The sequence below is a fragment of the Manacus candei genome, unplaced genomic scaffold (assembly GCF_025592945.1).
Source record: "Manacus candei isolate 608988 ecotype Guabito, Panama unplaced genomic scaffold, ASM2559294v1 h1tg000015l, whole genome shotgun sequence".
Classification (NCBI taxonomy): Eukaryota; Metazoa; Chordata; class Aves; order Passeriformes; family Pipridae; genus Manacus; species Manacus candei.
Genome location: NW_026138063.1, coordinates 7,455,763 through 7,482,475, shown reverse-complemented (window position 1 = coordinate 7,482,475; position 26,713 = coordinate 7,455,763). Strand labels below are relative to the sequence as shown.

Below are 26,713 nucleotides of genomic sequence, written 5' to 3'. Positions count from 1 at the left end.
CACCTTCCAGTCACTGACCTGGTTCTTCCATGTGTGCAATGATCCAGTTGAAAGCAACTTCAGCACCCAGGTTGCCTGTATAGTACACAGCTTTCCGACACGCTTCCAAAGGAAAGCCCATCTCTGCCAGTTGCATAACTGAAGACTCATCAATATCTAGGGCTACAAGAAAAGACCTTCTAAAATATCAAAGTCTAATTTCATCCACTGTATAAGATGTCTTATTGTTATTCATGGTGCCACATATTACAGTACCTATCCCTTGGATTTGGTTTAGTACTTCAATAAACCCACAGCCATAAGCCTTGTACACAGCATTACAGTAGTTGCTATGGACTTAGAGATAATCTTTTGTCACAGTAATCTACACAGATCATTGAACCTTGATGGATGACTACAGGACTTTATTTATTAAGAAACCTCACCACTGGATTTCAAGGGGTGAGGAAGTCAGATGGTGAACTTAGCTAGAAATGGCAGCCAAAAGCAAGCACCTCTCAAAGGCAGGATCTTGCAGGTTAGAGAAACAACACCTGCCAGATCTATCAGTGTCCACTTGAACTTCGTCTCTGAATGACAGCTTTAGATTAAATCACTGTCCAGAGGGAGCCAGGATCAAGCAGCTGTGACCTCCAGAACTGCAAGATCCTCCTGAGGAGCAGCAGATGGAGGACCAGCTCATATTCTGACTACACTGACGCTACTACAGACTCTTTTCTAAGAGAATCCCGCACACGTGGAAGTAAATGCTGAACAAGTACAGAAATCAGCTGTTACTTAGAAGCATGCAGGGCAACATTTCATGCATCTCTATGATGAGAATCCATTAGCTGAGCAAAAGCATGACAACCTTTTACGCAGCTGAAATACCAGTCTCAGAAAAATGAGATACGTACACTCCATGAAATGGTTCGTCATACGATCTGAAAATTAAGAATGGAAAAAAAAAACAGGGAAAAGGACTTATATGAAGGTTAAGTAGATCCATATGTGAAAAAACAATTCCATATTTTTAAAGTCATAGAAACATTTGACCTCATAGAGACAAGGCACACTCATCCTTACATCCCCAATGTTTTTGCCATGAACTAGAGCAGTAATTTCCCTTAGTTCAGAGCAAAGTGTCACTGGTACTAAAAACCAGTAGGAAATAAAGCTGATGGTTGACCCAAGCAAGAATCTGTTTTGTTATAAATAAAGTATCATCAGCCATGCATTTACACTAAAACTAGATCAGTCCATTCAACAAGAGGGTAAGAAGGAACAGGCCTTTGTGAGAAACCTCTACAGACGTGGGATGAAATTAAAACCTTTAGAGAACTGAATTTTGTGATATCCTTGCTCTACACACAATTTCAGGTACTGGTGTTCTTTCACCTACATACAGCTTGATATTATGCCACTTCTATTAAAAATATCCAAGCAAATGGGGCCATCATGTCATGAGAGTAGTTGCATTACTGGCTTCATATTAAATACTGAAGCACCCAAATGCCAGTCATTTGGAGGAAATTGCAACAACCTGGGTCTAAGGTCACATTTTACTAGCCATAAATCAGCACATTTTACTAGACATTCACTAAGGCATCATTTTACTAGCCATAAACCATTTTGTTTTCCAGAAAAACCCAAGGAAGGAGGAAGGAGGACATTCTAATATTCTTGTTTCTGAACTTTAGCATAAAAGAAATGGTATTTAAGGGGGAAAAAGCCAGCATAGCATGTTATTCACTCCTCTTTCTTTCTGCTCTAGAAATATTTTAGTTAGCCTTTTGACATCATCTCCTTAAGACAGCCTTTTTTAATGGGCTGTACAGCCACGTACATCCAGAGAAGAGAACTATGCATGCATGGGCAGCTGCATGTCTAACATGCAGCTAACAATCCTTGTATTTTAAGAATTATTAAAATTTTAATCTATGCCTGGAAAACTGTTATCTTAAATTGTGGCCCCTTGTGCATTAAGTATTGTCCTGTGAATTAATCAGTTCTGCAGATGTGGTGCACTTGTTGTGCCACGTTGAACCAAAGTGTTTGGAATTATCTAAGTAAAGTCTGTGACTAAGGAGAAGAGCACCTGCTCAGAACTGTAACACTAAAATCCTACATCAATAATTGCAATAAAAGACAGATTTTAAAATTTCTTCTGACCAAAATATACTGGACCATATACTGTGCTCAAGGGAGTACACAAGAACCAAGAAATGGATTTAGGTACAGGACCTTGCAAATTACTTTATCACCAGGTTTTAGACAAAATTTAGTACAAAACAACAGCAGTTTAGTAACACCTCTTATGAAAATGTAAAGACCAAATAGATTAATGCTCCACCCCACTTCTGACACCTGTCATAAGACCCAAAGGACTCTGAGACCAAGTCCTCTGCACCAGACCCTGGGAAGTGCACAGTGACTTTACTGCAAGGGATTCATGGACATGAACTGAAGGTTATTTGGAGAGAGTCCTGAAGAGCAGCATCAGTTATCAAACCTTCTAGTGGAAGGTGTCCCTGCCCATGGCACAGGGGTTGGAACCCCCCGTTCCAACCCAAACCAGCCTGTGATTCTATGATAAATCCCAAAAACATCAAAGCTGGAAGAACTAGGACTGTCTAGCAGGGAAGACAAAAGGCTGTGTTGTAAAAGTCTTCAATGACAGAAGCACAGAGCTGCTTTTTTGTTCACAGTCCCAAAATGTGAAGATTAAAGAGAATCCCTGTGTGCTAGAAGGAAAGGGGAACACATGAGACAGTAAGCCAGTAAATACCTTTTGGATCATCGGGAATGACAATGGGAGGAGCAATGTCTGGAAGTTCCTCTTCTCCTGGCTGGAGCCCCCTGGCCCGAAGGTGGCTGATATCCAGGAAATCTGGCATGTCTATAGAAACATCTACAAAAGCAGAGAAACAGGCTAAGCTTATGCACCCAGCAAAATGACCCTTGTGGTGTAACCTACCCCTTCAGAGAGGGGACTCCGGTACTCAAGGTACAAGTACAGAAGGATTCTCCTTCTGAAAAGTTATTTGAGACATTTGGAACACTAAAACAATTTAGCTAGGAGGTCAGATTACATGAAACTGTGTTTTAACCCCACAGACCTGATGGATTGGTTTAATTTGTCATAAAAGGAAAGAAGACTCAATTAGGATCTTCACAGTACAAACTTAAGAGTCAAGTCAGGTCCTCATTACAGACCAAAGTGTGTACACCTTATCCATTATCTTGGATAGAATGAAGAAAAGGTAAATATAAAAAGCACATACCAAGCTTTTTGGGTATCCAATCAAGGCCAAAGGTGAATTTCTTTATCTGCACCACTAAGTACTCAGGAAACGAAGCAAAACGGGAAGTCCTGGCAAGGACAAGAAATACAATTCTTTCAAACAAGGCAACAAAATCACATGGAGCACAGATTTCAGAACCTCATGCACACTGAGATGAACCATTGCTAGTTGATAGACAGGATCAAATTCTAAAATGTGGGCAAACAATTAAGCTACGAGCATTTAAAGTTCAAGCTCATAACAACCAGACTGCATCACCTCTTGGAGGCTGACAGTTGAGAACAATTGATTTCCTGCTCAAGGCATCACTACAGCTTGTCAGGTTTGATCTGCACATCACATTTATGAGCGAGCCCCAGCAACAATACAACAGCAAAACCCACTGTGCTTTTGTCTGTTCCTCTCTGTATCATGTCCAGGTAGCAAGACAAGCACAGAGCACAGATTTTAACAGGCAGCTGGACACACACTTACTTAACTCCTGCAGATTTTGCTTGAAGGGCACTACTCCAGAAATCCTCTACATTGCTGGGTTCAGAAAAGGCCTGCAGACATGCACTAAATGGGATCTTGGCACGGACAAGTTCTGGTGGAGGTCTCCTTGCAGCTTCTGCTTCTCGCCTCTTCAACTCATAGGCAATTAATTCATCTGAGAAATATGCACAACACTAATGAATACTGTCATGGTTGTGTGTTCCTCACCAGGCTTATTTTTGCAAGTTTCGAAAATGCAAAAAAATACTTAGCAATAGAACTTTTACATGGCTTTAACTAGACACCAAATTTTTTTGTCTGCATCAGGTTCAGGAGCTACACTTAAAGACACATCTCTATTTTGAAGGGGGTTTGTTCATGGTGAAAACACAGAACTGGAAATGCCAGGTAACCACCAATGAAAATCTTGCCATGACAGTCAGAATCCTGTGTGAATACTAACACCAACTACCCACTTTATCAGCTCCATCTGAGTTGGAAAGTTATTGCTGTCTATCTCTGTCATCTGACTATCTGGACAGGACAGGATTATGTATGATCTAGAAAAAGTCCTGACACCAGCAAGCTGAGCAGTGCCATATGGCAAATTTATAAACTAATCTGTCTTCTGAGTCATTACCTGGAAATAACATGCTCTTTTATAAGCAACAGAATCATCACTGAAACTGATGAACAAAGATTGCAAAGTTATCCTAAACTTAACGTCCACTTCAAGGAGTTGTGGGTTAGGTGAAAAGCAGTAGGTAGACTTCTCGGCTTTGTGCTACTTCGAAGGATCTCATTAAACAACCAAAATACTTCCCTCTGGCTATAAAATATTTTACATATTGAATCTGTGAGGCACATCCCCCTTCTACTGTTCCTGTGATGTCTCCTTCACTTCTACCTCAAGCACACATTTATTGTTAGTTTGCAAGACTCTTCACCACTGATTGCAGGGGCAACCACGATTTGTCACTGCCTCTCTCCTGTTTCCAAGTTTTCAAGTCTCCTCAACTATTGTCTCCTTTAAAAACAAGTGTCCTATTTCAGACAGCTTGTAGGCATCAAAAAGCCACTCCTGTTTATTAAATCAACATCCAATGCTTCATCCTCCTTCCCTACAGTCCAGGATATCCAAATTGTGTATTTTGTATTTATGGATTACAAACTATCTTATACCCCTATTCTCTATTATCATATTAAATCTTCTAATCTGCTGCTAACAAACACAAAGCCAATTCGGTTTTTTTGATCGGTTTGGAGGTTTCGGGGTTTATGAGTGTGTGTTTTTACACAGATATTTATTAGCTAGTATGTTCAGTTCCTTTTTTATGGTGAAGAAGTTAGTTTATAAACCTTTTCACTGCCCAGGACAAAGGAGATTCAGTTCTAAGGGGGATCTCTGGGCACACACATGACCCCCCTGCCCCCGCAACACACACGCAAAACAAGGGGGAACACCTTGTACTACAAGTGTGGCACATCCCTGGGTCAAACAGACCAGTTTCTTTCTTTACCTTTGTTTGTTGCTGCCTCCATGGCAACAGGTAACTGCATGATGTAGTCCACTCTCTCGGTGTAGCGGACCTTTCTGGACTGGCAGCACTGCGTGCGCTCCTCCACCAGGAACCGGAACACATCGCTCGGGTTTTCTGAACCCACAGGGTTCCTCTGAAAGGAATATTAAACCAAATCACTTATGTGATGATCATTAAAATGACCAGACAACCCAAAGGCTGCTGGTTGTTTTATGGTAAGCACAAAGACACCGAGCTTGCACCCGGATCTGGCAGCTCAGCTTGCATTGGACTGCATGCAAAAATCTTGCACTCGTAGAGAATAAACTGAAGTCCACAATGTCTGCACCCACAGCAGTATCTTTCTACACAGGAACTTGCAGAGCATGTGCCTAATGAACCTGACTGAGCAAGGTGAACAGAAGGAGGTAGGGAGGTGGTAGGTTACAATAAAGATAGAAAGCTCAGGCAAATAACATGGAACATCCTTTCAGCAAACAGAATTGCTCCCACCACTCTGAATCTGCACTGAAACAGAACAAGCAACTTGTAGTTCATTATCCAGATGGGAATGTCAAACAAATAATATACCTCCTCCTTGTTGTTCACATTAATGCCTGTTATCAGGCAAGAAACAGAGAAGTGTCTTCTAACCACCCTATAATCAGTACATGCATTTTGGGATGTGGAACATTATGCATGCAAATGTGAGTAACTTCATCTAGAGACTGTAACACATGAATAAACACCTTCGATTCTTGGGGAAAATGGGAAAACGAGGGAGGAGGGTAGACAAGAAATGCTTTACATCAAAACTGATGTATTTGTAAATTCCTTTTCAGAAAGACAGCATTAAAATTCACAGTATGATTCTTATACACACAGCAGTGAGCTGGAGCTCAGTAGAACTTAGAATTTTATACTAAAATATTCAACTGACAAACAGTTACATAGTTTTCAGCAGAGAAGTCCTTCCTCCCATGATTCAATGATGTACAGCTGGGATTTGCAAAAGAGCTGGACAGGGTAATTAATTTGCTCCCAACAATTATATGAATTAGGAATAATAATAATAATAATAATAATAATAATAATAATAATAATATTCCATTACAAACTTCAATATGGTAAGCAAACAGATAGTATGTAACCATAACACAAACAGCAATTTAAAAGGTCACATATGTTTATAAATCTTATAGCCTGTACAGTGATGCTTGACCTCTTTATATCTCCTACAGTTGCTATCAGCAGCATTGGCCCTGTGCATGGTCATGCAAGAGTCTGAAGTAAAGAAAAGGAAAAATTAAAGAAACAACTGTTTCTAAACCAAAATACATTTCCATTAGTGGCATTTTCTATATATCTAAGACCAAATACACTATAATTAAAAAAATTAGACTCTCATACAACAGATTTGCCCTCATTTTCTAATATAACCAAGGAAAAGAAGCAGTAATTGGGATTTTCTCACCTCTACTAGATTTATAAGATGTAGGAAAAATTCCTGTGCGTCTTGTTGTCTATTAGAGGAAAATTCTGGATGGCCTTTACTTATAAAAGCCTTAAACATCCTGGGAGATATTCCATTGCGTTGAGGCTAAATAAAACAAAGAGAAAAATTTTAAAGAAACATTTTTATTCAATCCTGGACCAAATATCCCAAAGTCACTCCACTAGATCTACCTGTGGCCCATTTCTGCCACCGGAGAAATGATAGTTTCTGTTTCATCTAGTTTTCTATTTTAATAAAAATGGGGAGGGCCCAAAACATGATTTGGGGGATTTAGAGTATGTTTTATGACTTAGTTTCTACAGTGCTCACTCTACCTGTTCTAAGGCATTTGTAAATTAAAAGAGACTACTGAAGGTTTGCTAAAGGTTAGTAGTTTTCAGAAAGGTGTTGGTCGTGTTGAAAGACCATAACTTATTGCCTTTAGCCTTTCAGTAGGAAACTACCCTAAATCAGAAAATCTCTAGCTTCCAAGAGAGTCCTAGTTTTGACTTTCTCATCCTCTATGCTAGTTTAAGAGGACTCCCCAGCCATTCCAGATCCTCAAGACAACACTAGTTGTTTTGCCATTTAAGTAACAGTTCTGAAGGGGTCAGAATCTTTTCTTCAGATTTGTTCTCTTCCTCTATGAGACAAAATAATTTTCAAGGCCATCCTAGCAAAAGTATAATTCTCAGAGGCTGTTAAAAACTCAGTCAATCTCATTCATTACTAGAGTTGCATTATCACACCAAGATAAAAATAGAAAAAGCAGCATGAAATGGGAGGCACATAAAGCACACACTAAAAGAGCAAAATTTTATTCTTTGTTTTACCAGGGAAGAATATTCCTAGAACCACTGAAACCAGAGGCAGATTCTCAATTTTAATTCTTTTTTAATTTCTGGCACTACACCAGCAACCACATTAGCCTAAGATGCTCCTTAAAGTCTCTTGTCAAGAGACAGAGTCCTGGTATTGCTTGGACAAAGAGATGTTCTAGGGATTTCTGAATCTTGGGTTATATTTGCTTCAATGCCCTCAACTGCCTTTCATCAAAACTAGGACTGGGGAGAGAAATGCATAAACTAGCTCAGATCACTAAATACCAGGCTTCTTCCCATGCCAGAAGCAGAATTATGGCACACTCATCCTGCTGTATAATGCAGTGAGTTTGGAATCAAGCCTTGTTTATACCTATACACTTTGAACAAGAAGAAGAGAAACATGCTATGTGTGACAGTCTATAAAAGAGGATTGAATCTTGCAATCTAAACCCTTTCCACCTCAAGGACACAAAACTCCCCCAAAGCTAAAGCTCTAAACAGAAAATCAAGTAGTAGCTGATGACCCATTAGGCTTTCAGCCTCTTTTTAATGTTAAAGTGGGTCCAAGAAAAATGCTGCCATTTCCAGGCTAAACTCCTGTGGTGAAAAATTTCAACTCCACAGTACCATGAATATTTATAGAATACCTGGCATACTTTCCCCATCAACAGTTGCAAAATAGTTTAGCTAAATATAGATTGTGCTGGACCACTGCAGATCTCATATGAATTGCTTCTACAAGCAACAACTCCCCAAAACTTTGGATGAGTTCCAAAGGCTCAGAAAGCTAGAGAACTTCTTTGCATGTGGGAGGGGACAAAAAAGGAAAGGAAAAAAAATTAAATTAATAATTGATTTTATAGACACAAAGCAGAAGCACTTGAAAACACTGAAGGCCTAAAATTCTATGCAGTTATATTTATTAAAATGTCTGAAAGACAAAATAATATCTCAATGTATATCAGCATTAGTGGTGGGAGGGGGAAGGCACCAAACAACAAAAAGCATCCCCAAGCTGAAAAAAACATAAATTCACATTCCCAGAGTGAAGGAATGGAGAAAATATCTACATCTGATTTTTTTTAAATAAGTCTTCAATACAACAAGGAACAAAAGCTGTAAAAGCTGTTTCAAATCCTAATATCTGCTATGAATTGCTTGATAAGGAAGTCATTTGAGGCATGTAACTTCAACTTTATTAAACTGCATTTATGAACACCACAAGCACCGTTAAATGCCAGTAGATGCCTACTGCAACCTAACAGAGATTTATACCATCTGTCATTACAAAGTTCTCAATATCTCATTGGTAGTAGTGGATGCAGAGCTAAACATGGAGGTGTAGCTTTATTTGAAGGATTCAGGTCCCTGAACTTCCAGGACATTATTCTTCATTCACATCCTGGGTGTGTTTAGCAAAGCAGGTCAGTCAGTACACATAATTCAATGCATGGTGAAATCTGTTCCACTATTCCTTAGTCCTAGGGGTGTGTTGGTAAATTTTGAAGTTGAACTTGAAGCAAGCAGGATTCATTATTTGTTTTTCCAAAACAATGAATAGCTGCTGTACAAACGAAGGAGACACAGGACTTTCAGATCATGGAAACTACTCTGTATCAGTGCTCTGTCTGTCCAAAATCTCACTGGCATTCTGATTTCAGGAGAAATTCGTATATCAGTAATTGATAGATGAAGGTAGAGGAAAACATGCATTTCCATGGAAACTATCACCATGGCTCTGTGGGAGAAACATGCATCACTTCTATGGCTCTGCATGGCCCCTCCATCTACATGAAAGCCTCCAGCACCACCTAATCTTGCATTACCTAGACAGCTTCTCCAGAAATCAGGTGGAATATTGTCAGACCCTTCCTGGAAAGAATTCTTTAGCTCATTGTACTTCTTTCTGAAATTTACAGAGGATTTATAAGCTTGCTTCCAATACTCAAGACTCTCTGGATTTTTTTTGTTCCTCAGAGAAGATAAACATTGGTTGCCAATTCTATGAACATTTGCACTCATCACTGGAGCAGCAGAATACTTTATTAGCAGAACCAATGCTTGCTTTAATGTGCTGCACAAATAGAGCCTGACTAATATATCCCTGACTGGTATCCTGCACATTCCACCTTGCTAAGCATCCCATCCATGCTGGACCCACACGTGTTCTTCAATGCCCAGCACCTGTTCCCTTTTCTCAGGATATCACTTTTACCTAGTTACCAGGCTGTACAAACTCAGGCAAATACCTTGTATTCTTCTTTCATCACCTGCTCAATAAGCTCAGATTTCATGGGTGGCTTAGAGTATTGGCCTGAAAGGAGGCCGTGTCCCAGTTTAGCCCTGTAAGGAAGAAGGTGGGGTGGAAACAAACATGTGAGAAAAACAGAAAAGAATAGAAGACTTTTATTTCAAGCAAAAAAGAAGTTTACTGTTTTTGAAACAGAATGTCATTACCTGCAACTAAGTGGGCAAATCTTTCCATTCTACCTTGTGCCATATTTCACTTTCAAGCCCATGAAAAGGTGTTCTTTTGCCCTGCCATTAAGTTATTTAGATTCTATTTAAGTTGACCAAGTAAATAATTGAGAAAACTTACATCTGAGTGTTGAAATCTTGTGTTGGATCAAGAGGAGAGTAGTCAAATATTCGCGGAAGGTTTCCCACATACCTGGGCAGCAAGAACAAAGGAGAAACGTTCAAATACTGCAGCTTAATGAGTCAATCTATCCTTGGTGAGTGCTTCTATCATGCAAAACTAATAGCAAAGAAATTAGGTAACAGACATTAAGGTTTTACTTAGAAGCTTCTAGATATAAAGGATATGGCAGTGCTGTTCATCTGGAATTTAAATTCTATTCCTTGATCTTGAAATAGCTGCACAATGGTGTTGCTCAAAACCACAGAGCTGAGTTGAGAACCAAGGTATTTTTAAATTTTAATTAACATATGCCTCTGACAGTTTCCCTCCTTAGCCAGATCTGCATGCAACAGGTGCATTGTTTTCCACTAGAATGAATCAATATTAACATGTTTGTGCCAGTTTTTTGCACAAATCACACTAGAGCAACAGAATGTCTCCTGCAGTGGTACAAAGGCATGGACAAAACCCCTAATGTGATACTGATGATACCAAGATAAATAGAGATATGTGCATATGTATATAAACAGCAGAGACAGAGACATCAAATTTACAAGGTGGCATATGATTTCCCACCACTTAAGTCAGTAAGTTCTGGTTTCAAAGGCAGATTGGGTTTTGTGTTCCAACCTTTTCCAATCCTCTAAGCAGCCACCAAACTGACTGAAAGAGGTCTGTTTGCAGGGGAGACAAAAATTAAAATACCATTTTTATTTTTCTTAGAAAAACAACACATTGAACAAGCAGCAGTTAGTGACAAGAACTGGTGTGAAGCTACTTACGCTCGCTGGAACTCTGGGATGCTGAAAATGGCTTGCATGACAGCATTGAGGTAGCAGCTATTTCCCAGGTTCTTTATGCCAGTGTATCCTGGGCCATACATGGGCTTGAGTTTCACGCCAGCTTCCTGAATCACTTCCCATTCTGAGACTCTTGGCTTTATATCATTATCTCTCAGCCCGTTCTCTGTCTGAAAGCAACAAGATTTTCTTTTTAATCTGCTTAACTTCTGCAGCAATTATGTTGCTGCCATCATCACCAACAACTTTGTGATCTATACTGCAAAAAAAGGAAAAGTCAAATTAATGGGCAAAGGGAGGTAAATGCTGCAGGTAAGGGAGAAGATGAGGGTCAGAAAGCTGGCAGCTTGTTCCTCCACTACACTTCTCAGCTCTTTACCAGAGACCACTGGCTCTTCAAGTGTTCCCAGTTGTGACCTCAATCTCAGTTGGTGGTTTCACTTCTCTCAGGGCTGTGACCTCAAGCCTCAGCATCAAACGCAGCTTTCTTTTCAGATTTTCTACTCCACTTGTAATGGCCAGGAATAGCTGCTGCTGCAGGAGCTGGTCCTAGCAACAAACCACGTGAAAAGCTGCAGATCCAAGAACTCTTCCCTTCTTTCGAATGGGAAAAGCCCAAATTTGTGGCACTGAAGTTTCTCTCCTTTACAGATCAGCCTTCAGCCTGCAGGTACAGGTCACTGCAGTGTCATTCACTACTGGCACTACTGTGTCACTTCTCTAAGAATGGTTCAGACTAGAGGCAAAACTTTTGCAACAGCAAAGTTTTCAAGGTTGCTGAGTAAAACAGGTTTTCCAGAAAGATCACTGGATAAAAGAAACTTACTATTCATTATATTGGCAAGGACACTAGTACACCAAAAATATTATTAGTACCACAAAGGCTTTTGAAACTGAAGTGTAACTCTTCTCTGTCATTTCAGTTATAGTTAGTTTTCTCACCGCTTGGACAATGAAATACACTAAGCCAGTATCAGGTTTGTTCATTTTTAGCAGTTCAAGTTCTCAGGTAGTGATACTAGGTTATGTGCTTGACTGAAAAACAAACAAACAAACAAACCACAAAACCCCCAACACAACAACAAAATCCTCACTTGCCTTTATAACCATATCCTGTTCTGACTTCTTACATAATTTAAACAGAACTGAAATCAACATCCACTAAGATACAAATTATTGGAACTACTTCTTTACTAATACAGACACAAACACATGTTCAGGAACAGGACCCTTTCTGCCCCAGCCCATGTCTACTATATCATACCCTAGATCACACTGTTTTCTAGACTTGAATGTCTTAGTTCATTTTGTAATGCATTTCTTAACAAAACCTAAACTGAAATTTACATAAAGAACTTTCAGCCACTTTTTAACTTATCCATTGCTTAGCTTCTTTTTGCTTAAGACTTGTATCTGTTTACACATGCAACAGGCTTTCCTTCACTCACTGTAATTAAGCATTCTAGATATTCTTCTCTAGTTGATTGAGGTTTTTCATCTTGAAGGCAAATCATACACAATACAGGAGAAGTGAAAAATGTAAACTAGAGAACACAAAGACCTCTTTGGGAAAGAACCTTTTGAATTTGAGAGTAAGGATTCCCTCAGATCTCAGACAATAAAACACAAACTGGCTGGTTGAACTTCACAAAACTCAATCCTATAACACTGAAGGAATCACACAAATAAGCTACAAGTGCCATTCTTCTCCTCTTTCTCTCCCACCCCCAACTGGACAAGCAAGTAAACAACAAACCAAATAAAAGATGGATTTCCTACCACTTGCATCTGCAGCATATCAATCCCAAAGTGTGCCAAATGTTTTGCTATGTGCGGATCTAAAACCGGCTCCTCTTCATCAAAGGAATAGACATCTACAAAAGTAGAGAGAAACCAAAGGTTCAAATGACATCCCTTTCTCTTTGTTTACCACAGGTCTGCCTATATAAGTTGCCTTGTTCATATTATCCAGGTTTGGTTATGGCCAGCAGAAAAGTGCACAGACAACCACATAGCTCAGTACGTATCTTAAATGCTCTCAACACAATCACCTCAAGTGCTTTCCTCAAAAGCAATTACATGCCTTCACAGTGTTAAAACTTAAAAATACTTGTAGTGATCATAGTATTTCCCCTCCCTCAAAAAAAGAAATTTGTAGGCAAAACAAGGAACAAGGCATGCAAAGTTCTCAGATATGTGGCCAGTCCACATTTTGAACATGACAACGAGAGATTCTGAATTTTTGTAGAGCTGCTTGATACAGGCAAACACACTAAAAATGTGAGTATATCAGGCCAACTGACTATGCCAATAGTATTTTAATTTCTAGTACAGTTTAAGAAATCCACTTTTGCTCTTTTCCTACAGAGATGTGAGGAGAACAGAGAAATTCTTTATTAGAAATAAAGAGGAGTTTTTTTGGAATGGACTCCACTGAATTGGACTTTGAAAATTAATCCAATCTCGCAGTTAAGGAGAAAGAATGATTTTATGAGTGAGGTGTCTTGTTTAATTGTATGGGAGATCTGGATTTCAGTTCTACCTCTAAGATAGCTCCTTAAGGCCTTAAGTAAAAGCTCATAAACATTCTGGCAAGGCACAGTTCACACTCTCAAGGGAAGCAACACATCTAATGATGATATTTTCAATATGAAACCAAGTTTAATAAATTCAACAGAAGGACAAAAGAGTTGAGAGAGAAAAACCCTTTTTTTAGTGTTTACCAAATAAGTTTTTTGATGATGCTGAGACCAGAGCAGGTTTCACCTACTTGAGCAAATAACGATAAAGCTTCAGGCGTCATAAAGAAATTGGAGTGTAAAACAAACACTAGTAAGACTTGACCAGGCCTTCCATCTTTTCTCAGGTCTCTTCTTCTCTAGTAAATGACTACTTCATTGCTTTGGTCTCTCCTCATACCAAAATCCAGAATTCCTCTGCCAGTCTGCCTGCATTTCTCTGAGGCAAGCTTCCTTCATGCCTGGCAGAGTTTCTCACAGTGACCTTGCTCCACAATGCCAGATCTAGGCTGACAGAGAAAACTTAGCCAGGGGAAAGATGAAGTAAACTCAGGAGATGATATCAGGAACCCAGATAAAGTCTGCTCACAGCACAAATATCAGTTCTGAAAGTACCTTACCCTGGCCTCTCTGGCAGCTACAGACTCAGATCATCCCCTACATAAGGCTTTCACAAAAGGCAGTCTCACTGAAGTCTGCTAGTACCCAACCCACACTGAAATGATAGACTGAAGGTTAGCCAAGAACTCAGACATAAAATAACTTTTAAAATTGACCAGCCTTATGAAAAACATTAATACTCTCAAACTATTAATATTCTCAAACTATTAATACTTGCAAACATTAATACTCTCTAACCACCAGACACTCTAATAATGTTGATCCCAATGACCTTCCTGGCATGTGTGTGGCTGTAGATGCCCATCTGCTGGAATTCCACTGTGTGGTAGCAAACGTGCCCAGAAAACATGACTGTTCATCCACACACAAGACATCACAACATTCCCATAGTATTCTGGTGAGGTCACAGCACAGCCAAAAGTTCAAACACCTAATGGAGTGAGATTACACAGCAACTGAACTTGGGTGACTGCTTTCTATATGGAAGCTTTGATATTGTTTTCTCTGTGCTCTGACAACTGCAGGGAGCAGTCCTCTGGGACTACTGACCCAAAGCAGCAGAAATGGAACACATGACTAATCTTTTGCTCAAGCCCAGCTTGAGTCATATCCTTTAGTACTTTCGGCTGTGTAACTTAATTTCATGGGAGAAAGATATAATTCACTTTTCAAGAAATCAAGGAAAGAAGATTAGAGTCACCAAACAGAGGTCTGCAGTGTTGTCATATAGACTTTGGTAGATGAGGAATGTAGACAAGTCAGCAAATGTGACACATAAAAAAATGGTATCATTAGAGTGAGAAAGAGGAAAAAGGGGAAAAAAACCCATCAAGACAAATCTGAGACAGCTAACATAGAGTATTATTAAACAGAGAATAATCATTATGATTCCTACTATTGTAAGAAAAGAAAAATCACAATGCTACTGTACTTCCTTATCTTTGACAGTTCAAGATTTACACCTGTTCTGGCTGTGAAGACATCAATACTTCCTACTTAACCAATAACAGGCAATGTCAACACTGTCCCTGAAGAAACAAGTTGCTCAGGATCCCCCAAAAAGTATCTGACACTTGCTGAGATTAGCACCCACAAAGGAACATATTCAAGCACCTGCCACACAGGGCTTCCCCCTGCCAATCCCCCATTCTGTGCCTTAATCTATTTCCAAACAAGCACCCTCACAGTGACCTGAAATGAAATCCAATGGCACTGCCAAGAGAGTCAGCAGGTAGCACAGTCTGCCCAGTGGTGCTCAACCTACTGAGGCAACCAAGTTGTCTGACTCTCTGGTGCATCCTGTCCAAGGTACAAGAACAGAAGAGAGAAGTTTGGTTCAGTTTCTGCCCTGATCCCAGGTGTGTTTGTTGACAGAATGTTACAAAACGGGGCTACTGCCTCAGAAATCTTTCATAATGTGCACAGCACAGACTTCTCAGGGCAAGACAAAGAGCTCTCCTTTGTGTACAGGCAGAGGCATCACCTCTTTCTCTTTCCTACCGGTGTGAAAAAGGAACAATTTATGTCAGGAGAGGGAATAATGGTTATTACTCCTCTACCATCACCTCTTCACCTCTAGCCCAGGGAAGCAGAAAACAGACAGACTCTGTGTCACAAATCAGCCATGGAGCCTCTTTCCTGAAGCTCATCTGTCACCCAGCCCTACCAAGGGTTATGAGTACCACGGAAATACAGCTCACAGACAGAATATTTGCTGAAAAGGAAACAGGGAAGGCTGGGGGAGGGAAGTCTTTTCTGTATGGAAACCAAGTAAACATCACCCAGAAGAACAAAGGTCTGTGGAGAACAGCTGGTGCCCCTCATTCAGAGGGAAGGATGACAGCCTGTCCTTTGTTATCCCAAAGGTCACATAAGAGGAAGTAGCTGATCAGTGGGAGGCACAAGGACAGCAGCCATAAGGAAACAAGTATTGCTGCTAAAGATGAGAAAGAAAAGAGGAGAAAAAAGAAAACACCTGAAAAAAACCACTAAAGAATACCCTGTTTCTTTTGTAGATGCAGTTGAAACCTACAGCTGGGCAAATCCTAAACACTCTCAATAACTGAAATTTGGATACAAATCATCCAAGACCAGGTACATGCAAGGAAATAATATTCCACCTGGGAGATAAAAGAATGAATTTTGCTTAATATTTCTCTGGCACAGCTGGTTGAATCTGACTACAGTCTCCTTTCTCTGGCACTGAATAAAACTCAGAAAAACTCTCAACTGATGTTTCTTTAAAAAAGGGGCTGCTCTAAAGAGTTATTTTTCATCCCTGTAGTCATGAGGACTAAAACCAAAATATAATCATGCTATGTGTTCTTCCATTTTTACTTCTCCATACAGCTGCAGCAAAAGATGTCTTTCCTTATGATTTTTTCAGCTTCTCACATTTTTATTCCAACTAATCCTCACATGCCATAATCCCCTCTGCAGCAACACTGCAGAACATCACACTTGGAGAATACCCAGACAAGGATACAATTATAGCTTTTTTTCCTCTCTCAAGATCATGAGGCATTTTACAACTGAGCATCTCAGCAGCCCCGTGAAGATGAGCATTCATTAGACTGTTTCAGCAACATTTTGTTCAATAAGGAAAAAGAGTAGTTTCCATGTATAATTAAAAAACCCCAAACATGCTGTCACAAGCAGACTTTTCTGAATTTAAAAACTCATTACCCTGTTTTTGTTTCTTTGTTACAGAAGTTTGAACCATTTGCCCTAGTAAATGTAGCAGAACTAAAAACTGTTTCTAATACTGTTTCTCCAGACTCTGTTGTTTCAAAATAATACCATTCTTCTATCATAAGTCTACTATGACACAAATTTAAAAAAAAATATTTTCACAAAATATAAAACGGGAAAAGAAGAGCAGATAAAACAGGCATGGGCTTTCTCTGAATGGAGTGTGTGATGTTCCCACCAGCTCCAAGATCCACAGACTTACAGGATTTTCTTTCATACCACACTCTCAAACGTTTGCACTAGAAGCACAAACCCACTTGATAACATATATACACTGTTAGCCTCATGCACAACAGATACCTCATGTCAGAACATGCCACAGACCTGCTCCATCAGGAGTGATGGTTCCCAACTTCACTGCCAGGGGATAACCTGTCTCCTTGTAGTGCTCCATGGCGTGCCCGTTGCCCCCACTGCCATCGAAGAACCACTTCCCACACAGCACAGAACCATCTGTCAGGTTCAGCCACAGATTCTCCCGCAGGTCACACTTTGAGCATTTCCAACCACTGCAAGAGGAAACAGGAAGAAACAACAGAAATATGTAAGGCAGGAATCAGTCCTGTTTTTCCCATTATGGCAGGTCAAACCAACCCACACACCCAGCTGGGAGTCATGCAAGGGAACTGTGGGCTGAGTTCCTGGCTTTGGTTCAGTTACCCTGGACTGGATTCGAGAGCCGACAAGGAACAAACTTTATCACCCTCACCTGGGGGGAATCCTAACACCATTGTCTAACTGTACAAGTGTTTTGGCGTGTTTAGATGCCTGTAGCTCTTCTTCCCAGGAGTCAGATTCCTGCTTCCTGTAGGGTGATTTTGCACTGAGGAGCGCATCACAAGCTATCGTCACCTGGAAGACAAATGTATGTCAATCAAAACCTAACACGGTTCAGTGACTGGACAGAACTTGGCATTCAGCCTATTGCTAACCACACACAGAACTGGTTATCAGTAAGACTATTTATACACTCAAATATGCATCTAATCTTTTAGAGCACTGTTATTATTTTAGCAGGAGGGTAAGCACATGTACTATGTGAGCTTTCCCAGGACAAGCTGGCACCATAAGGGAAGAAATACAGGAGGTAAAGGAAATCCAAGAAATAAAGACAACTTATAAAAATGACTGGCACTCTATCATAGCTGGTTAAGAAAGATCTTTATGTCCAAACAAGCACCACACATAAGAAAACAAAGCACCATCTCGGTAAAAACAGAAACAGAGAAATTCCTATGGCCACTTTCACACACTCACTGACCAGTGCTGGTAACTCTTCTATATTGGGTAATGAGATTTCATAGTGATCAGGAAATATAACAAGTTTTGCTTCATCTTCATATTCAAAGTCCTCACTGTTGAGATCACTGTTTGTCTCTAGATCTGGAAAACAAGATGGGGAATGTTAGGAGACTGTCCCGCCATCAAGGTTCAGAAACTGTGGCAGGTGTATCACTATAAGCACTGTTTGCCTGGCATCAGCCTGCATGTTGACACTGTCAGTAGTTCCTTCTGGCTAGAAATGTTTGTGAAATCCTGATCTGAACTGAAATCTGACCATCCTGCATGAGGACATACTGAGTACGAAAACTTCCACTTAATGTCATCCCCAGTCACAGACATGGTTGATTTGTCTCCTCTCCAAGCACTGCCCTGTTACAGACATCACATTCTGCAAAGCAGCTAACAGAATTCTGCTCATTTTGGACAAAAATCAGGGTGTGCCTTTTACCCAGGATCTTGAAATGCTATACAATATGAGACCAGGGCACACTACACATGTCCAAATTGCAGAGCATAAACAAAAAGACCACCCCATATTTCCCAGATCACAGACCTGGCTGAAACGTGCTATGGCCTCCATCCGTCTTGACCCTGTGTCCTTTCCTGCCATGAAGATGTCCCTGTCTGGAAGTATTCCTGCATCTTATCCACGGTCTCAAATAGCTACAGCAAGTACAGTTACACTAACATTATCCCTCTCAACTCCTTAACCACTGTAACTATTAGTTTAAAAAGCATGCATTAACTACTAAAGCTTTCTTTTGAAGATCAAGCCTTTCACAGTGTTTGTGTACATTCTTCCACTGTAAGAATTATTTTTTTGCTTAAATATGAACTTTGATCATGCAACATCAGCTACAATGTTTGTCCAGAAATATGTGGACCCAGAGAAAAGCCTGGAGGGAACTAAATACATAGTGTTTGTATCTCTATCTTCATGAAAAAATATAATTCTTAGTTAACATAATTATCTCATAGTGACAAGACTGAGTTAAAATCTTGCTCAGTTTTTTCCAGGACAAATGAAAAAGTTTAGACCAAACATGTACACATTGTGTCAGACATTTCACAAAATTCAATTGCAAGAATACGCCAGGCAATGATGGGATCTTCTAGATCCTTCTCCCATCTGGAGATGTGGGATCTACTGTATTCTGATGTATCAGACAGTCACTGACAGAATAAAGCTCAACCAAAAATGAGATGCATTAGCAGTAGCCAAAGCTGGCTCTTATTTTCATTCCAAGTACATGCATATGCTTGATGAATTCCTCAATACCAAATGAGCATTGGCAGCGACCACTGCACCCCTGGGAATGCCTGAAATCTCAACTGTATGTTTGAGAGAAGTGAGAATGACAAAAGCCAGACACAGAAAATTAAGCTCTCTATTTACCCAGAGGGTAGTAACAGACTGAACAACTCTAATGATAAAATGAGTATCAAAAGATATTTTAACTTGACCTCTTGAGAGGAACATCGATTCTTGGCTCACCTGCTGCACCAGCCAGTCCTGAGGGGTGACAACACCCCCTGTCAGTGACTTCCAGCAGCATGACCTCTCTCTCTCTCAGCAGCAACCAACAAAAGCCCCTTCTCATCAGCTCAATACAGACACAAAAGCAAGAACTTTCTCTCATGCTGAAAGCATGACATTTATACAGAAAATATTAATTCTTTACTAATTCCCCAAATCACACTATTTTCATAATTAGCCCTTCTCTTACTGAAGCATAATAGAGATGACCAGAAATCTCACTTTACTCCAGGCTTCTTTCCCAGGTTGTATTAGAGCCCTGTGTCTGATAAATGAGCCAATCTCCACAGATGCAATCTGTAGCTGCTCTTTCGCTCTATGAAGCAAAGAAAATTAGTATCTCCAAGCCCATGATACACATGGCAACACGTCACAGAGAATTTTCACAGAGAATTTTCACTGCCCAGAAATTTGGTGGTGGCCAGCGTAGCAAAACTAAAAGTACTGACCATCTCCTAAACAGGACAGAGGATAAAACCTCAGTGTGTGTTCAGCCAGGTTTGGAGGCAGCAAATGCCTCTTCCAGGGCTGTGGTCACACACTGTCTCAGCCACCAGAGGGAACCTGGCGCCAGCTCACTGCTGGGATCTGCGGACATGTGTAGGACCTGCCGGTATCTTCATTTCCTTGAGATACTGACACTGAATTTATATTATTTACAATCTGCTGTATAGAAACAGCACCGGCACTGTTGCCTGTGTTCAAAATTCAGGCACGCACTGCAGCTCATCTCACGACACCCAGGGAGCAGAGACTTTACTGCTGCTGACCTGACCTGCATTTGAACCAGTGATCCAGGGATGAAAGACTGAGTATCCTATTAGCAATCATCTGCTGCCACCGAAGGACTTCACATGCTTGGGAGCATCAGCCTTCTGCGTGCAATGGGTAGGGAAGGAAAGTTCCTTTTTACCTTCTCAGGCTTCATACCATTCATATTAGCAGAAAAGCAGAAAACAGTGTCCCATCAGCATGGAACTCTGGATGTCTGACACTCCAGTCTGGCAGCATCACATGCCTTGTTTTAAAGGAGACATACAGCTTTGTAACAGTCCCAGGAAAAACGATGAGGATTTAACTGGCTTTTGAAGGTGACCATGTAAAGCTGGTACACTTCCACCCACACACCTACCCCCTCTGACTGGGAATTAAAAGGGACTGCCAGTGCTTTCTGGTAATTATCAGTCTGAAGACAGTTTCTCAGGGTCCAGACCCCACTACATGAGAGTGGAAAGGACTTCTAAGGTCACTGACTGAAATCTCTTGATACAGCAGATGACCATACAAGCTAATCCCTTTGGCTGACTGTCAGAGAGACCCCTAAAGGATTTTAGCTGGAAACCCCCAAATCACTACTCATATTTTTAAATCTTGGCTTGTGTGTGCTGAGAGCCATAGTTGTTTAGTTCAGTAGAAATTTCTACCTGCATTAAATTTTCTGTGCCTGTGCAAGGGCCAACACGGCTGAGAAAGAATGAGGATAGATAAAATAAAAACAGATGCCTGTTACTTTCAAAGGCAATGGAGTCCACACTAAATGAGGGCAGAGGTTTACTCTGAAGCCATTGGGCATCACGTGCAGTCTGCAGGCAGTTTCAAACTAGTGTAGAATTTGAGAGAGGAGTAAGAGTAACTTAATTATAGAAAAGAGGAGTAGCATGAAATCTACTTGCAAATGGAGCATATTTGATTAAAAATTACTCTGAAGGCACTGAAAACCATGAAGTTTCAAGAACTATACTTCATCCAAAGCTGTTTCTTGGACAAAGATGTTCTTCTAAGATGCACTGTGAGAGCATCTCTGGGCAAAAAAAAAAGCTTTACTCAGTTTTAGGACTTAGCCACAAGAGAACCAACCAGTCTGGAATTATTCAAAGAGTGACAGCTTGATGGTCATTGTCCACATGCCATTATTTCCCTTACAGTGGACTAACAGTCCCAGTTAAACATTGCAGCCACTAAAACAAAGTATCCATAGGTCATAAATGTTGTGCTGGGAGGCCAGGACGACAGGCAAAGCAAAGTAACAGACATGTTAAAACAGAGGCTCAACTGATGTTGTTATTTTGGGCAAGTGGTCAGTAGAGTAAATTTACTCCACCTCAGAGGCATCACTTAGTGACGGTGAGAAAAGCATTGCAGCTGAGCTGACTGAAAACAGCAGCTGGAAGACTGAGTACTGTAATGTAAACCAACCCAGCAGAGGGGAAGAAAAGGAGTGGATGTGCCCAGATCAGATTTAGACAAGTTACCAACTGACTGCACTAATAATAGTGGCATAAGGAGACTCCAGACAGGACCCCCAAACAGGATTTCCTGTGCAAATGGATGTGTCTGTGTGTGTGTGAAAGGGAATACAAACATGAAAATTGAGTGAGGATGTCAACTAGCGAGGCTACAACTAATTTTGAAACCCGAGAAAGACATCTTGGGAATCTGGGCTTGATCCTGTTCTCATTGAAAGCAATGAACAAATTTGCATGGACTTGGAAGTGGAGGCTTGAGTCTTCAATCCAAATAATTTCTTCCTGAAGCCTCTAAATAATAGTGAATTGCAGCAGCAGCACTTTGCAAAATATAAGCTTTTCAGTTCATTTATCTTCAGGCACATTCAAAACCCTGACCTCATCAGATGAAGTATAAAAAAGAAAAAATTTTAAAAAAAAATCACTTTACAGTCATAACATTTTCCTTTGCAGAAAAAAGAAAAGTAAAACTTCCTACTAGGATCATTTGGATGATTCACTACTTATAAAATAGCATTCAAATTGCTCGCTACATCTCCAAAGCATTAATAGGCTGTTCTGCTAGGTTAGGCATCACCCCTTGTATTTCTGGCACAGTCACATGTTAAACAAGCAAAACTAAATCACCAAAAATTCAAATTCTCAACTATTTTGATAGCAGCATTAGCCTGTGTTAATCTAGCTTAATTTTCACAGTTTTAACTAAACCAGCAAACCATTAAGACTCAATTAGTGTAAGGTACCTGCTCACCATTCTATACTTAATTCAAGCTTAGTGGCAAAGCCAGAAAACAACAGGGTCACTCCTGGTCTAATCCGTTCTGCTACCACTGCTGGGGAGTATGCACAACTTTACTGGGCTAAACTGTCAAAATATTGTCAGGAAATGCTCAAATTCTCCTACATCACAGCTTTTCACTCATAGATACACGCTTACTTACATAAATATAAATTTACACCACTCATGGTAAAAGTCCTCTTCAGAAGCTCACCAAACAAAAACATCCTCACTGAAAACAGGGTTCTGCTCCTGGCCTGGGAGAACTAAGTGAGGCTGTGGTCAGATCCAGTACAGCCACTCTTAGGAATGGTCTTTACACTTAGAAACAGTAGCCATGAGGTAGGTGCCATCCAGGAAAAACTCAGCAAGTTTACAAGTTCTCCCAGACTCTCCAAGTGGAAGTTTTGTCTTCCTTTCCGAGACCTTCTGAGACCAGCTGTGTGTCACGGATACCACTCCTCACTGACACTCTTCTCACCAGCAGCCCCCACAGATCTGCTGACAGAGCTGTTCATCTGAGGACTTCAAAACACTTTTAATTGATGGTCTGTCTAAGTTAGCCCTGACTTTGCTCAAAACAGAGCTCCAACAACTTGCTGCACTGGCAGATAATGCTCTGGTAACTGATCTGGGAGAGGACATCTGTCTACAGACAAGTTTTATGACAGCCACTGTGCCAGCTCTGTTTAGCCCAGGGTCCAGGCTCGGCATGGACCAAAAAATGTCAGGAAGTGAGTACCAGAAAACAAGGCAAAAATGTGGTGATTCCTCCCTCAATGCACACCTCCTAGCTTCCAGATATCTACCTGGGGTGGGTGGCGGGGGTGGGGTGTGTTTTCTGGTTGATTTTGGGGAAAGAGAAGCAGGGGGAGATACTGTGTGCAGATGCAGTTTCTCTATTCAAAAGAGAAGTTCACTTCCTATTTATAAAGCAAAATTGTAGAGAACAAAATATAAAATGTTGCTCTACTGATGTTCCACTTGACTCTTTCACAACCAAGCTGACATTTTAGAGAACCATTCACCCCATCTCTCTCAGAACCATCTCTCTGAACAGCAACAAGTAACTTCGACCTCATCCCTGTGCACACACAGTTAAAGAACTTTGTTTTCTTTGCATTTTTCAACATTTACTTCATCTGTTGTTTCATTACTCAGCAACACACTAAAAGTCACTCTAGATTTAGTCTCTTAGATAATTTTAAATCAACCAGCAAACTCCATTTCCTTATCCTTCAATCCCTTTCCAGACCATTCGTGATCACATTAATTCTTTATAATTAGGATATTATGAAGGCCTCTGCTGATAACTCCTGAGAGCAACAAGTCCAGGGGGACTCTGCTGGTAGCTCTATGGTAAGAACTGTGCCTCCAATCCCTTCAGTACAAGAATCTTCCCTCTTACTTCATACTCCTTTTGACCAAGAGCTTGTAGGGAAGATCGTAGTCCATCCTGTTAATTGAGGTTTTCTCGTTCACACATAAGTCAATGAATATGTATGGAGACTATTACACATAGTTCCAGAGTACTCTGGACTTTGAATAAAAACTTCACTTCAGAAAATTCACAATGGTTCTGTTCTGTTGTATTTATACCACTCTCTATGGGCTAATATGAAAATTAAATTTAGAGATTATACTTTTCCTGGTCCCATCATGTCTTCCTTTTCCCAAACTGGCATCATATTTACCATTTACCTTCTGGTTTAAACAGAAGGTTGCAGCTACTTCTAATCTGAGAGCCTTGTGAAGTCATGGGGAGCTACTACCTTGTCCCATAAATTAATTTATTTCCATCACAAAATACCTCCAAACTTGCTCGCCTAGATAACAATGCAGTGAGGATACTATTCCATGCATCCTGACAGTCTGCTTTAAATATCACCCCAAATCCCCTGAAAGGTTCCATGGCCTGAGCTGAAGTTATCATGTCCACACTGTCCAGCAACACCTAAACCAGCCAGGTTAAAGGCAGTCCATACATTTCAATAAACAATGCTGTTATGCTTCCTGTTTACATAGAACACTCACAACCAACACTCTCCAGCCTTCTCCAAAAGAAAACCAAACCAGAACATGCCCCAAACCTAAGGCAGTGCATGTGCACAAACACTTTCCTATGAACCTTCTCATGTTTAGGGAAAGATAAATCTTCCAGCTGACTGACCCAACCAGTCTGTGTTTCTATTGCATTTACTAGATAGCAGCAGTGCTAGAAAGTAATCAGAACACCCAAAAGATGTTTTCCTAATACTAAGGAGATTGAAAAGGGTTTAGTATCTTTAATAGTTTTACATCAAAGAGGATTACAACAAGCAATGTAACAAATGCCCAAACTGGATTGACTTTGTACACAAAGCTTAAATCTCTGGGCCTTCAGGGAATTATTCAAAGACACCTAGAAACCTAGGAATGTTAGGAACACCTAGGAATGCTAGAGTGACCCCCTGATCATTGTCTGGTTTTTGTCTGACAGGGTGAGCCCCAGATGGCAGGTTACACACCTGGGCTGGTAGCAGCCAGTTTGGTGTAAACCTCTGCCACAGGACAAGTTAACCATGAGCCAACAACGTGCCCTTGTGTCCTCTAGGAAGGCAATGGGGAAGGCCAGTCCTGGGGGACATTAAGAAGAGTGTGGCCAGCAGGTGCAGGGAGATCATCCTCCCCCTCTACTCTGTCCTGGTGAGGCAGCATCTGGAGTACTGTGCCCAGTTCTGGGCTTCCCAGTCCAAGAAAGACAAGGAACTACTGGAGAGGGTCCACTGGAGGGTTACAAAGATGATTAGGGGGGTGAAGCATCTCTTTTATGAGTAAAAGCTGAGAGGGCTGGACCTGTTCAGCCTGGAAAAGAGACTGAGAGGGGATCTTATTAACACATACAATTATCTTAATATCAAGAGGATGGGGCCAGATTCTCTTCAGTGGTACCCAGTGACAGGACAAGGCACAACAGGCACAAACGGAAACACAGGAACTTCCATCTGAATATGAGAAAAAACTTTACTTTGAGGGTGACAAAGCACTGGAACAGGCTGCCCAGAGAGGCTGTGGAGTGTCCTTCTCTGGAGATATTAAAAACACCCCTGGACTGGATCATGTGCAAGCTGCTCTAGCAGGGGATTGAACTAGATGATCTACAGAGGTCCCTTCCAACCCCAACCTTTCTGTGACAGGTGCCCAAGGACACAATGAGAAAGACAGAACTAAAACAACCTGTACAGATGACAAGTCCAGCAGCTCTGAACCAATGAAATAGATGTTGGATTAAGAGATAAGATGCCAAATTTTGCTAACCACCTCTGCTGCTGTCACATGCAAAATCATCTGTGTTTTTTGTTTCCTCAGCTATGAACAAGTAGAGCAGTAATTCTTTGTTCTTTACTTTAAGCATGGCCAGTAAAATCTGCTGAGTCAAAGAAGTGGATACAAAGCATTTGGATGCATGGAAGTACTATCTCCAGGATACCATTTTACTCCCAGTCATCAGGGACTGAAGTAGAACCGACTAAATGAGATAAATTTTCAAAAGTGCATTAGATTCCAGAAGTATTGGATTAAATGGTGATAGTTCCATGTGCTAAATCCACCCAGTGAAACTGCACTGCCTTCAGAAGTTCCCTGGGACTTGGAGCACCTGGAACTGCTGTACCAGATCTACTTAGTGGGAACAAAATGCTCATGTGCAAGGATGGAATTTGAGGACTTCAACATGGCACATCAGAGACTATGCCAGTACCCTGTGAGCTGGCACAGCCCAGCAACAGGAGCCTCCTCCAAACGTATGCAAAGATCAGCAAGAATAGATGCTGACCATACTTTTGTACTTCATGTTTACATTTATATTGCTAAGACTGTACAACCATTGCTGCATTGCAGCCAGCTTTGTTTCTGAACCAATTCTTTTATAAGCATTCAGTGGCAATCATTATTTTCAAT

At 40.7% G+C, this 26,713-nt stretch overlaps 2 protein-coding genes across 3 annotated transcripts in view; one reads left to right on the top strand and one right to left on the bottom strand.

Moving 5' to 3' along the window:
* GNB4 (G protein subunit beta 4) overlaps positions 1-26,713 on the top strand; it is a 151,723-nt gene that overhangs the window by 13,292 nt on the left and 111,718 nt on the right. The window lies entirely within an intron of this gene.
* Positions 1-26,713, bottom strand: part of USP13 (ubiquitin specific peptidase 13) — a 49,766-nt gene that overhangs the window by 8,106 nt on the left and 14,947 nt on the right. For both annotated transcript variants that reach the window (XM_051782255.1, XM_051782256.1), the window contains exons 4-17: positions 18,191-18,312; positions 17,639-17,781; positions 17,254-17,438; positions 12,818-12,912; positions 11,021-11,208; positions 10,197-10,268; positions 9,847-9,940; positions 6,753-6,878; positions 5,279-5,432; positions 3,759-3,933; positions 3,264-3,352; positions 2,768-2,890; positions 897-923; positions 19-162 (exon numbers count right to left, since the gene is read on the bottom strand). In XM_051782255.1, coding sequence (XP_051638215.1) covers positions 19-162; positions 897-923; positions 2,768-2,890; positions 3,264-3,352; positions 3,759-3,933; positions 5,279-5,432; positions 6,753-6,878; positions 9,847-9,940; positions 10,197-10,268; positions 11,021-11,208; positions 12,818-12,912; positions 17,254-17,438; positions 17,639-17,781; positions 18,191-18,312 — 1,737 coding nt within the window. The remainder of the gene's footprint in view (positions 1-18; positions 163-896; positions 924-2,767; positions 2,891-3,263; positions 3,353-3,758; positions 3,934-5,278; positions 5,433-6,752; positions 6,879-9,846; positions 9,941-10,196; positions 10,269-11,020; positions 11,209-12,817; positions 12,913-17,253; positions 17,439-17,638; positions 17,782-18,190; positions 18,313-26,713) is intronic.